The 11,849-nt window shown below is 39.9% G+C and overlaps 1 protein-coding gene across 1 annotated transcript in view; it reads left to right on the top strand.

Moving 5' to 3' along the window:
• The window catches only part of DMC1 (DNA meiotic recombinase 1), a 35,124-nt gene extending 31,190 nt beyond the window's left edge, over nucleotides 1–3,934 (top strand). Inside the window, exon 13 of the mRNA XM_045552862.1 lies at nucleotides 3,645–3,934. Within this exon, the coding sequence (XP_045408818.1) occupies nucleotides 3,645–3,714 (70 nt within the window). The 3' untranslated portion in view covers nucleotides 3,715–3,934. The remainder of the gene's footprint in view (nucleotides 1–3,644) is intronic.
• The last annotated feature ends 7,915 nt before the right edge of the window (nucleotides 3,935–11,849 follow it).

Genomic DNA, 11,849 nt, shown 5'->3' on the forward strand with positions numbered 1-11,849 from the left:
TGTGGTAGGTACTAGGGATTCGGGGAGTCTGTTGACAAATAGACTCAGTCCCTGACCTTTCAAAGCAAACAGCAAAGCTGGATAATGAAATCATCAGTCCCAATTAACGTGTGGTAAGGGTAAGGAGGTACAAAGCATGGGAAGATAGCCTCCTTTCTTTTTGCCAGGCTAACTCCATTTGCTTTTCAGGTTTCAGTTTAAACATCACTTTCTCAGGGAACTTTTCCATAACCCTTACACTCTAAGCTACACCATATATTATACCCTATAGTCTTTCTAGCACTTTACTTGTTTAATTAAGAATTATAAATTTAATAATTTCTTACAGAGAAACCTACTGCATGTCAGCTGTTCTGTATTCTTGGGATAAAGCAGAGAACAAAACAAAAGACAAGACCATGCCTTCATGGAACTCGTATTTATTTTATTAGCAACAATTTATGTAACATACATCATCCCCTCTAGACAGTAACCCTAAGGTTAGGAACACTATTCACTTGCTCTCCACTATATTTCCAGAGGCCTGAAACATAGCAGATGTGTCATATTTGGTTTTTTTTTTTTTTTTTCTAGTCAAAATCTTGCTCTATTGCCTAGGTTACAGCGCTGTGGCATCAGCCTACCTCACAGCAACCTCAAACTCCTGGGCTCAAGTGATCCTCCTGCCTCAGCCTCTAGAGTAGCTGAGACTACAGGTGTGTGCCACCATGCCCAGCTAATTTTTTCTATTTTTATTGGAGATCAGGTCTCGCTCTTGCTCAGGCTGGTCTCGAACTCCTGACCTCAAGCTATCCTCCTGCCTTGGCCTCCCAGAGTGCTAGGATTATAGGCGTGAGCCACCACACCCAGCCGATGTCTCATATTTGTGACTGACTGATTAACCAACCTTGAGCAACAAGGCAAAGATTTGTAGCAACTATACCTTAGAGAGGGAAATGCAGCCCAAAAGAAATCAGATGAGCTCTTATTCTGATTTTTGTGGCCAGTCACAGTGGCTTACATCTGTACTCTCAGCTACTCCTGAGGCTAAGGCAAGAGGATCCCTTGAGCCCAGGAGTTTGAGGCTGCAGTAAGTTATGATCACACCACTGCACTCTAGTCTAGGCAACAGAGTAAGACTCTGCCTCTAAAAAAAAAAAATGTGAGTTTTGCTATGAATTGCAGTGTTACTTATTATATGTTGTCATTGAATAAACATTAAATAACCATCTATGTAAGATGGTTTTTATTCAGACCATTTTCCTTTTTATCACTTGTCCCTGTAGAAGATTGTAATACATAAATGCTTTGTTTTATAAAACTTCAGTGGTCTCTAGAAATTCACTACAAATGTTCCTTGTTGAATTAAACAGATAGTTCCGTCTTGTCATATGTCATAGCATACCTGTTAGACTTCTTGAGAGTAAGGACTCTGTCTCATTTTTGTACTATCTATTAACATAAGATCTAGTATGTGCTAAAGTATGATTTTTAAAAAATTAAAAACTTGATTTTTTTCACTAATAAATATAAAATGAACATGTATTGAAGATTTTATTCAACTCTTTAATTAATAAGGGAACCACTGATACAAAAGCAGATTTGAGAAATAGATTTATGTAATTAATTAGTCAAAGGAATTCTGAAATGAATTTATTATATGTAGGGTGGTGGCTCACGCCCGTAATCCTAGTAATCTGGGAGGCCAAGGTGGGAGGATTGCTTTAGATCAGGAGTTCAAGACCAGCTTAAGCAAGAGCGAGACCCTGTTCTACAAAAAATCGAAAGAAATTAGCCGGCCAACTAAAAATAGAAAAATATTAGCCAGGTTTGGTGGCTCACACCTGTAGTCCCAACTACTCAGGAGGCTGAGGCAGGAGGATCCCTTGAGCCCGGGAATTTGAGGTTGCTGTGAGCTAAACTGATACCATGGCACTGTAGCCTGGGCAACAGAGCGAGACTCTGTTTAAAAAAAAAGAGAAGGCCGGGCGAGGTGGCTCATGCCTGTAATCCTAGCACTCTGGGAGGCCAAGGCGGCCGGATCGTTGGAGCTCAGGAGTTCGAGACCAGCCTGAGCAAGAGTGAGACCCCCGTCTCTACTAAAAATAGAAAGAAATTATATGGACAGCTAAAAATATATATAGAAAAAATTAGCCGGGCATGGTGGCACATGCCTGTGGTCCCAGCTACTCGGGAGGCTGAGGCAGAAGGATCGCTTGAGCCCAGGAGTTTGAGGTTGCTGTGAGCTAGGCTGATGCCACGGCACTCATCCTAGCCCGGGCAACAGAGTGAGACTCTGTCTCAAAAAAAAAAAAAAAAAAAAAAGAGAGAATTTGTTATATGCAAAACTGCTTACTATCCTACCAGGCAATAAATTGTAACATTTGAAGTTATCTTTTCTACTGGAGATAAATCAATTGCTTCTTTATACAATGAAATTCATTTCCATTGCTATAGACTGAAATCAATTTTCTTTGCCCTCAGACAAGAATCATCTGCATTACTATCAGTTTTCTACAAATTAACCTCTATCCTACAGAGTTGTACAATAAATTAAAAGATTAACATTTTAAGAAGTGTATAATCATGACTCATACAAATATAAAATGTCAAAGATTTTATTTAACTCATTAATTAGTGAGGGAATCATTAAGATTTTATAACCAGATCAAAAGAAAAACAAAAGTACCATACATATTATAGTCAAATAAGAAATACTGAAATGAATTATAAATTGATCAAAAGTGGGTCAATCTCCACAGGACATAAATCAATTGCATTCCACCTCTTACAATTGACATCTCTATGGACAAGACTAATTTGCATTACCCCACCTGCCCATGCATGTAATCCTAGCACTCTGAAGGCTGAGGTGGGAGGATCACTTGAGCTTAGGAAACCAGCCTGAGCCCTGAGCAAGGGTGAGACCCCCTCTCTACTAAAAATAGAAAAATTAGCCAGGCGTGGTGGTGGGTGTGGTGGTGTGTGCCTATAGTCCCAGCTACTCAGGAGGCAGAGGCAGGAGGATCGCTTGAGCCCCAGAGTTTGAGGTTGCAGTGAGCTACAATGATGCCAGTGCATTCTAGCCAGGGTGACAGAGCAAGACCCTGTCTCAAAAATAAAAAAAATTTCATTACTCATAGTATTCTACAACTTACAGAGTTGTAAAACAGATCAAAGATAATGAAAGGTATAGAGCCCTCATAGACTTGGATAACCTGGTAGGATGTGCTAGACAACCTATGTTTCCATTGAAGGTACTCAGTAGTCTTTTAGTTCTTTTCAAAGTCTTTTACACTCTTCCCCTACATTAGTCTAGTCAAGAGAAAAGTGTACACCCCTGTAGAGAAAGGTACGCCCGTAAGGGTCTGCTATACAATGCCTAACCCCACACTGAAAGAACACCCAGTTAACCCTTTTTGCCTGTTTCCAAGTGTGGGGTAATTTTTCTTGACATTCAGAACCTTACATATAGAAGTTGCTCAATAAATGTTTTTGAGGGTTAATAATACTTGTGGGAAAATTCTGTAGTCCACATTTAGCTGTACCAACTCTGAAATGTCTCTGGAGACTCAGACTGATGGGAGCATGATGACTGTGACATGAATATAGTATTTATAGAAATAGAGCTTTTTATAAACTTCTGTTCCCTTGTATTCTGTTAGCCCTGAGATGCCTGAAAATGAAGCCACCTTCGCAATAACTGCTGGAGGAATTGGGGATGCCAAGGAGTAGGTGGTGAATTGATGCAAATTGCTTCTTAGTGCTTATTAGGAGCTGAAGAAATGGAAAGCAGTCCCAAATTGCACATCTTGAAATAAGACTTTGGTTTTTTTTTTCACATGTTATTAAAGGAAAGCCAGCAAAAGAGATTTAAATCTTATATTTATCTTTAAAGTCCCTGATTTATAACTATACATTGTAGCCAATTCAGGGATATATATATAATGTGTGTACCTATATATTCCAGACATATATAATAAGTGTGTGTATATATACACACATATTGAAACTATATATATATATATTCCTGACATATATAATAGGGATGTGTATACACATACATATCTATTAAAACTATACATATATATATTAATATATGAAAAACTAGTTATGGAAGGGGTACCTGATTCCCTTACTTTCACTTTTCAAAGTGAGCCACTAAGCAGACAAGAAATGTAAGAGCTCATAAATGTCCCATTCTCCTACAGACTTCCCCTCAAACATTTTTTCTAGGGTACAGTGCCACTGACTTATAGAGCGGATGCTCTTCCACAGGAGAGAGACATTTGAGGGGGGGATGTTTATAGGACACACAGAAAAGCTCTTTTTATTTACAATATCAAACTGCATATTCACCTTTGTAGCAACAGAAAAGAAACATTAAGCCAAATTTTAAATCATCTGACTTTTGACAAGATGAAATGACTTTTAAAAAATGTACTTCTGATACATACATATTCTCTTGGGAAGATAAGGAGGAAGGTAATTAGAAAATTTATAATTTTGGGTGATAAATATAGCATGATTTTTATATTTTAAGTTTTGGGTAGAGAATTAAAAATATTTTTAAAATATTAAAGTTAATTTAAATATAAAATTGCAGAATAATTATTTTTGAAATATGTAAAAGAATATTTTTTTCTGATTGTTAAACAAAACTAAAATCTAGTTTTTAAAATGCATGTATGATGAAAATATTTAAAAAATTAAAATATTAATGATGTATACAATGACAATCTTTATAGGCTTCAAAACGATTTAATGTTTAATGTTGTATCAATTTATATGACAATTCAAGTATTGAAAATACTATTTGTTACAAAAGGTAGTGGATTATCCATTAAATTATTCACTCACTAATTGTTATTGAATGCTAAGTGCTGAAGAATAAACAAGGAAAGTATGGTTCTTGCCCTCAAAGAACCAAGAGAAAAGACTGATATTTAGGAAAATAAGAGAGCAAATGATTATATAATTAATTCATTAGTGGTGTGGTTTGGATTGATCCATAAAGAAAAAGTAGGATTCCAAAAATGGAAGAGGAAAGGTTAAGCTGAGAGACAGCATTTGCAAATGTTAGAAGCTGGGATTCAGAAACAAAAACAGAGACCAACCTGACAAGTAGAAATTGTTCACAATGCAAGGTACTGGGAAATAAGAGCTTTTTTTTTTTCCTTCCTTTTACTTTTTTTAAACTACCGAAGCTGCTTCTCTGAATAAGCACAGATAAAGTCGTCTAGGAGCAGATTTTCTGTATTCTGCAAAATCACTTAAATGGCTTCTTTTAGTATGCAAATATAAAGGCATACTTTTGTCCTAGGGAAGGGAAGGTTTTTTTAGTTGATGCATTGTATATATTTTTAATTTTCTATATATCATACTGTTTTGACATCTTAAAGAAATCTTTCTAGCTGGGGACAGACTGCCTCTACTGAGGCTAACCAATTCTTAGAGATAGCAAATGTCCCAGCCTGGAGCATGCCTTTAATATGCAAACTAACCAATCTACAGCCATACTTCCCCTATCTGGCTTGTACATCCTCAAAGGCAATATTTCTTTGCCTTAATTTTCTCAGGGCAACTAAGGACCACCCACTTAACTTAGAGCCCATTAAAATTATTCAACTGGCCAATCCTCAACTGTTTACCCTCCCCTGCCTTGCCTTTCCATTGGAAACTTCAATAAAGGCTGTGGCCACAGCTAAGCTCTCCCCTCCAGTCTTCTGCCTCCTGACCACCCTCTTGTGTTTCCCTGGGACCCTGTAGGGCATGTGGTACTCCTTTCACTTAAGACCTGTGGGAGTATAATAAACTTTCTTCTTCTATTAATACAAGCCTCTCCTGCATTTCCTCCTGTAGCCAAACCTGACTGACTACCCTATGAATGCACACTTTAAGTAGTTTTAACAATACTCTTGATAAAAACTGAGCATCTCCTAGAGATTCCCTGATTTAAGGAGCCCTGGAAAGTGGGTGGACCAATTTGCACAGGATCCCGGAAACTTTGGGTAGGGAAAGAAGTAAAACTCCCAAGATTTGAAATCCAGAAATTTTTTCTGGGTTAAGCTGAGTACCCTTGACAAAGGAGAATTTACCAAGAAGGGGCAGAAGGGTTGGAAACCAGGATTCAACACAAAGGGCTATAGTTACAGTTGGGGAGGCTGGTTTCAATATGGCATGTGGCTAAGGCTGGTAACCACTCTGCCCTCAGCCACTCTGATATGTGTTGCTTTGGAGAGCAGTGGCTGAGCATGCAAATATGAACTAAAAAGCTGTGATATGGGGCCTAACTTTGGGGCAGCACTACAGATTGTGCAGGTATCTGGGCCAGCAAGAGCATCACCAGAGCTCATTGAGCTTTGGTAGGCTAGGGTTCAATTTGTCACCTGTGACCAAGTGTCAGGGCTTTCCAGTCCTCCTTCCCCACCTGAGTGTAGAAATAGCTCTGGGCCTATTTCTGGCCTATATGGCAAGGGATGGGAGGTACTCAAAAAAGAGAGTTTATTGGTGAGGACTCTTGGTTGTAAGCCACAGAAACTCAAAGTAGCAAATGCAAGACGAGGAATTCATTGGCTCATGAAACTGAAAAGTCCAGAGGAAGAGGTGACTTCAGCCACAGGTGGAGCCAAGATCTCAAACAGCATCATCAGGACTTGTTCTGATTGCCTCCATCTCCTGCTCTGCTAATTTCCATGCTGCTCTTGTCCTCAGACAGGCTTTCCCCACACAGTTGCCAGGATGCTGCCTGCAGCTCTAGGCTTACATCTCACCAACTTAGAAAACCCGCTAGAAAAAGTATGCCTTTTTCCTCATAGATTATTCATTCTATGGGAATAAATGAGCTTCTCAGGTAAAAGCCTTAATCTCAACCACCCAAATGAGAATAAGCAGAACCTATTTATTCAGAGCTTGCTACAGCAAAAGAGTCAGGGATCATCATTTGCTTTTGGTAGACTCAAAGGCAGGCAAAGGATGGGAAATCTTTGAAGCAGAAAAAAGGGAAGGTAACAGGCATACTGTGATTGTGGACAACTAGAAGATTGATCTGGTAGAGACATGGAAAATAGATAAAGGAAATAACACTGGCATGGGGAGACAATTTAGGACAGTTATAATAATTCAATTGGGAGATGATAAAGGATGGCCCTGGGGTGATAGCAGTGAAATGGATAGACATTTCAAAAAAAAAATAGTTAAGATTTAGTTGGAGATAGAATATAAAGAGAGAGAGAGAAGGCAGAGTCAGAGGTGACTGTTGAAAGTTCTCTAACCTATATCATGAACTGGAATGAAGAGATAGAGATTAAGGCTTTTACCTGAGAAGCTTATTGTGTTAGTTATTGTATTAGTTGTATTAGGGCTGCCATAACAAAGTGCCACAAACTGGGTGGCGTAAAAGAAATGTACTGTCTCACAGTTCTGAGATTAAGGTTGGTTCCTTCTGAGGGCTATGAGGAAGGATCTGTTCGATGCCTGTCCCCTAGCTTCTAGTGGTTATCTGGCCATTCTTGGCATTCCTTGGCTTGTAGAAGAATCACCTTGATCGCTGCCTTCATCTTCACATGCTGTTCTTCTTACTGTGTGCATGTCTTTATGTCCAAATTTCCCCTTTTTATAAGGACACCACTCATATTTGAGTAGGGGCCCATCCTACTCCAGTGTGGCTTCATCTTAACTAATTACATCTACAGTGACCCTATTTCCAAATAAGGTCACAATCTGAGGTTTTGGGGGTTAGGACTTGAACATGAATTTTGGGGAGACACAAATCCATAACAGTGAGAACCAGTTACAGTCAAGGGTCAAACACCAGTATGCACAAGACACAATCTGAACTCAATACTGGCTAAAGTGAGAAACATGCAAGTCAAGATCTAGGGGAAACAGTATCTTTATTTAAAAAATGAAGAGATTGAAATAGGTATCTCTCCCAACTCTTTCTAACTTTCCAGTTCAATCATTCTTTAAAGAGCAAAGAAAAAATAAGAACAGAAATCCAGGAGATCAGTATAAAAAATAGAGAGTACCATAGACTAGACTCAGATACAAGGAATATCTTTCATGGAGAGGAGAGGGATTGGACCTTTGGCACCAAGCTGCAGCCAGTCAAGTCTCCTTAAACTGACCCTGACTTGTTAGATAGTGAGAATGTTTATCATTTTTGATTGCATAGTTCCCATTTCTCCATAATAACACTGATTTTCTTTCAAAGAGTCACCTCTCCCCAATTCATGTAGTCTACCCTGAGACATTAGATACCGAGTGACAGTCACAAGGATGAGAGCAGGGGTCAGAGGCCACTCACACATGCAGTATAGCAGGGGCAGTCGGGGTGGGGGGGGGCAGCAGTGACAGTGACCTGAGCAGCCCACTCTTGCTGCTACACTGGAGGTTTCTGACTCCTCCACAGAGTTGCTCAGAATCCCATCCACTCCCAGCCTGGTTCTCCAACCTCCTGCCAATCCAGTGACCCCTATTGTCCTTCTGATATATTTCCCTTTGCGTCAGTTAGCCAGAGTTGGATTTTTGTTTTTTTTTGAGACAGAGTCTCCATCTGTTGCCCAGGCTAGAGTGCTGTGGTGTCAGCCTAGTTCACAGCAACCTCAAACTCCTGGACTCAAGCAATTCTCCTGCTTCAGCCTCCTGAGTAGCTGGGACTATAGGCGTGTGCCACCACATCTGGCTAATTTTTTCTATTTTTAGTAGAGATGGGGTCTCGCTCTTGCTCAGTATGGTTTCCAGCTCCTGAGTGCTCAAGTGATTCTCCTGCCTCGGCCTCACAGAATGCTAGGACCTATAAACCTTGTGCCTGGGCCTATAAACCTTGAATTATTAATGGGCTCTGATGGCCTGCTACATTTATTCTCATTCACCCAGTCATATGTATATTTTAAAGAATTTAAGCCCTGGTGCAATGGCTTAAGCCTGTAATTACAGCACTTTGGGAGGCCAAGGAAAGAGGATCTCTTGAGCCCAGGAATTTGAGGTTGCACACTGAGCTATAATGATGCCACTGCACTCTAGCCCAGGCAACAGAGCTAGCCTAGGTAACAGAGACCTTGTTTCAAAAGAAAAAAGAAAAGAGTATATGTGAAAGTTCAAGTTCTGGAAATAGATTCCTAAAAACTCTGTTCCTATGTGTCCCTCCTATACCACAGTTTGATGGCATCTGCTTTAGCTTATCTTGTTGACTTAAGTCCATCAGTATCCTCAGCTCTTCTTGTACATAAAGTATAATGAACTAAGCTATCAAAGAACCAACATGGTACGACTCAAGGCACATCACTTCAAAAAAAAAAAAAGAAGAACAAAGAACCAACATGGGTCCTACCAAGATAGAAAACAGAGGCATTGTATTTCACATCAAGGTGAGTATAATGACTATGAAATTTGTAGAGTTGTGAAAATTAGACGGCAGAATGTACATACAAAACTTAGGTGGTTCACAATAAAAGTAACTTCAAAACAAAAGCCTATGGTTTTAAAACCTAAGCAAAAGGAATAGTTATTTCTCTTAGTGGTTGAAGATTGTCTGAGTCTTGGCCAGGCATGGTGGCTCATGCCTGTAATCCTAGCACTCTGGGAGGCCGAGGCAGGAGGATTGCTCGAGGTCAAGAGTTCGAGACCAGCCTGAGCAAGAGCGAGACCTCGACTCTACTAAAAATAGAAAGAAATGATCTGGACAGCAAAAAATATATATAGAAGAAAATTAGCCCAGCATGGTGGCACATGCCTGTAGTCTCAGCTACTCGAGAGGCTGAGGCAGAAGGATTGCTTAAGCCCAGGAGTTTGAGGTTGCTGTGAGCTAGGCTGACACCACGACACTCTAGCCAGGGCAAAAGAACAAGACTCTGTCTCCAAAAAAAAAAAAAAAAAATTGTCTGAGTCTTGAGTATATTTTACTGCTAATAAAACACAGATAAATAAATAATGGCAATGATATGGCAGGTGGGGTCTGCAGAAGGCAAACCATATCTGTAGAAAAACTTGACCACTGAAAGGATAAAATTGATTTTATGATCCCACAGAGAGGTAGTGTAGCAGAGTGGTTCCAGGCAGTGATTCTCAATTGGAGTGGTTCTCAGTGCCCCCTAGGAGTGACATTGAGCATTTGGCAATGCCCATAGACATATTTGTAGTCACAACTTGGGGGAGGGGGAGATTCTACTGGCATCTAGTGGGTAGAGATCAGGGATGCTGCTAACATCTTACAATGCACAGGAGAGCCCCCCCTCCTCAATCAATTATTCATTCCAAAATGTCAATAGGGCCAAGTCTAAACCTCTCCAGAGAACCTGGGCTAGCTACTTGATCTTTCTGAGCCTCAGCTTTCTCATCCATAAAGTGGAGAGATGATAACAGCTAACATTTATTGAACATTATGTACCAGGTACCACTCTAAGTGGTATTATAATTTGCTGTTTCCAACATCCTATGGTATTTCATTTACACATGAAGATAAAGTAATAAAAACAAATAATGAAATAAAGCTCATGGCACATGCCTAGAACACCAGTTCTTAGGTTTTCAAAAAAGAAGAAAAAAAGGTGAATTGAGCTAAGCACTTACACCAATAGTTTTCTAGGTTCTCTGACCTCCCTATCTAATGAAACTCTGTGTTTAGAAAAAACATAAACTTCAACCATCTTGGCATGAAAACAGAGATATTTCAAGAATGTGAAATACATTATATGGATTCACTTTGTAAACAGATACTTGTCTGCCTGAGGAGGACTAAAAATTCACTTTTTGGAGGGAAAGTGGGATTAATCAAATAATAACAGAAATATATAACTGCATACTGTGATGAGCTTTACGAAGACCATAAAAAGGAGCTATGAGATGCCGTAAGATACAGACCTGACCTAGTAGCAAAATATGAATTATTCCCCAGTGGCAAAATATAGGGAGGGCTTCAGTGGACCTACCTTACTTTATAAATCACCTATACTTATATAGAGAGTTTCAGGTTTAATTACTTAGTATATATGGTAAACAGGCAAACTAGTTCAAATAACTCCCTCAATGCCCATCACATTGTCCAAATTACAGTTGGAACTTAATATTCATTGGCTGACTCCTGCAAGATTCATCCTTAACTCTTTCTTTCACACTCCACCATTAGCAAATCACTGGCTCAATTTTCACACTATTTCTCCCTATACTGTTGCTATTAACCTGCACCAAGCCCCATTAGGGCCTGGATTACTGTGCTAGCTTCCTAATTAGTCCGTCTGCCTCTGCCCTAGCTTATTCTTAGTTCTCCACAGTGCAGTCATAGGGGTCCTTTTATTATGTCACTCTGCTTAAAACTTTCCAGAGATTTCCACCTTACTCAAAAGAAAAGACAAAGTCCTTACAGTGGCCTCCTGTCTTTCCTCCTTGCTCTACTGCAGCTGCACTCTGCCTCTGAGCCTTTACACTTGCTCTTTCCTCTGTGCCAGCAAGGCTGGATCCCTCAATCAGGCCTCTGCTTAAATGTCACTTGATGAAAGAGGCCTTCTGAGAACAGCCAATGTAACACTGTGTAACCAGCATACACTCCCCTCCGTCACAGGTGCACGTGCATTCTCTATCCCTTTTCCCTGCTTTTTCTTTTTGTTTTTATTTTCCTTAGCAACTGCCTCACAAACATTGTCTTTCCCGGACTATAGCGTAAAATCCGACTGCAGGAATTTGTTTGTTCACCATTGTGAGTGGTGCCTGGCCTTTTAGCCACTCACACTTGTCCAGAGTCCATGACTGTCTCTTTGCGTCTGTGGCCTAAGGGACAGCTCATCGGCTTCTCATGAAGCTCCTTTCCTTAAGCTACTTTTCCAATAATTTGAGAAACACTCAAAACACAGATTAGGAGACACCATTCAGCC

This window comes from Lemur catta, chromosome 6 (assembly GCF_020740605.2).
Source record: "Lemur catta isolate mLemCat1 chromosome 6, mLemCat1.pri, whole genome shotgun sequence".
Taxonomy (NCBI): domain Eukaryota; kingdom Metazoa; phylum Chordata; class Mammalia; order Primates; family Lemuridae; genus Lemur; species Lemur catta.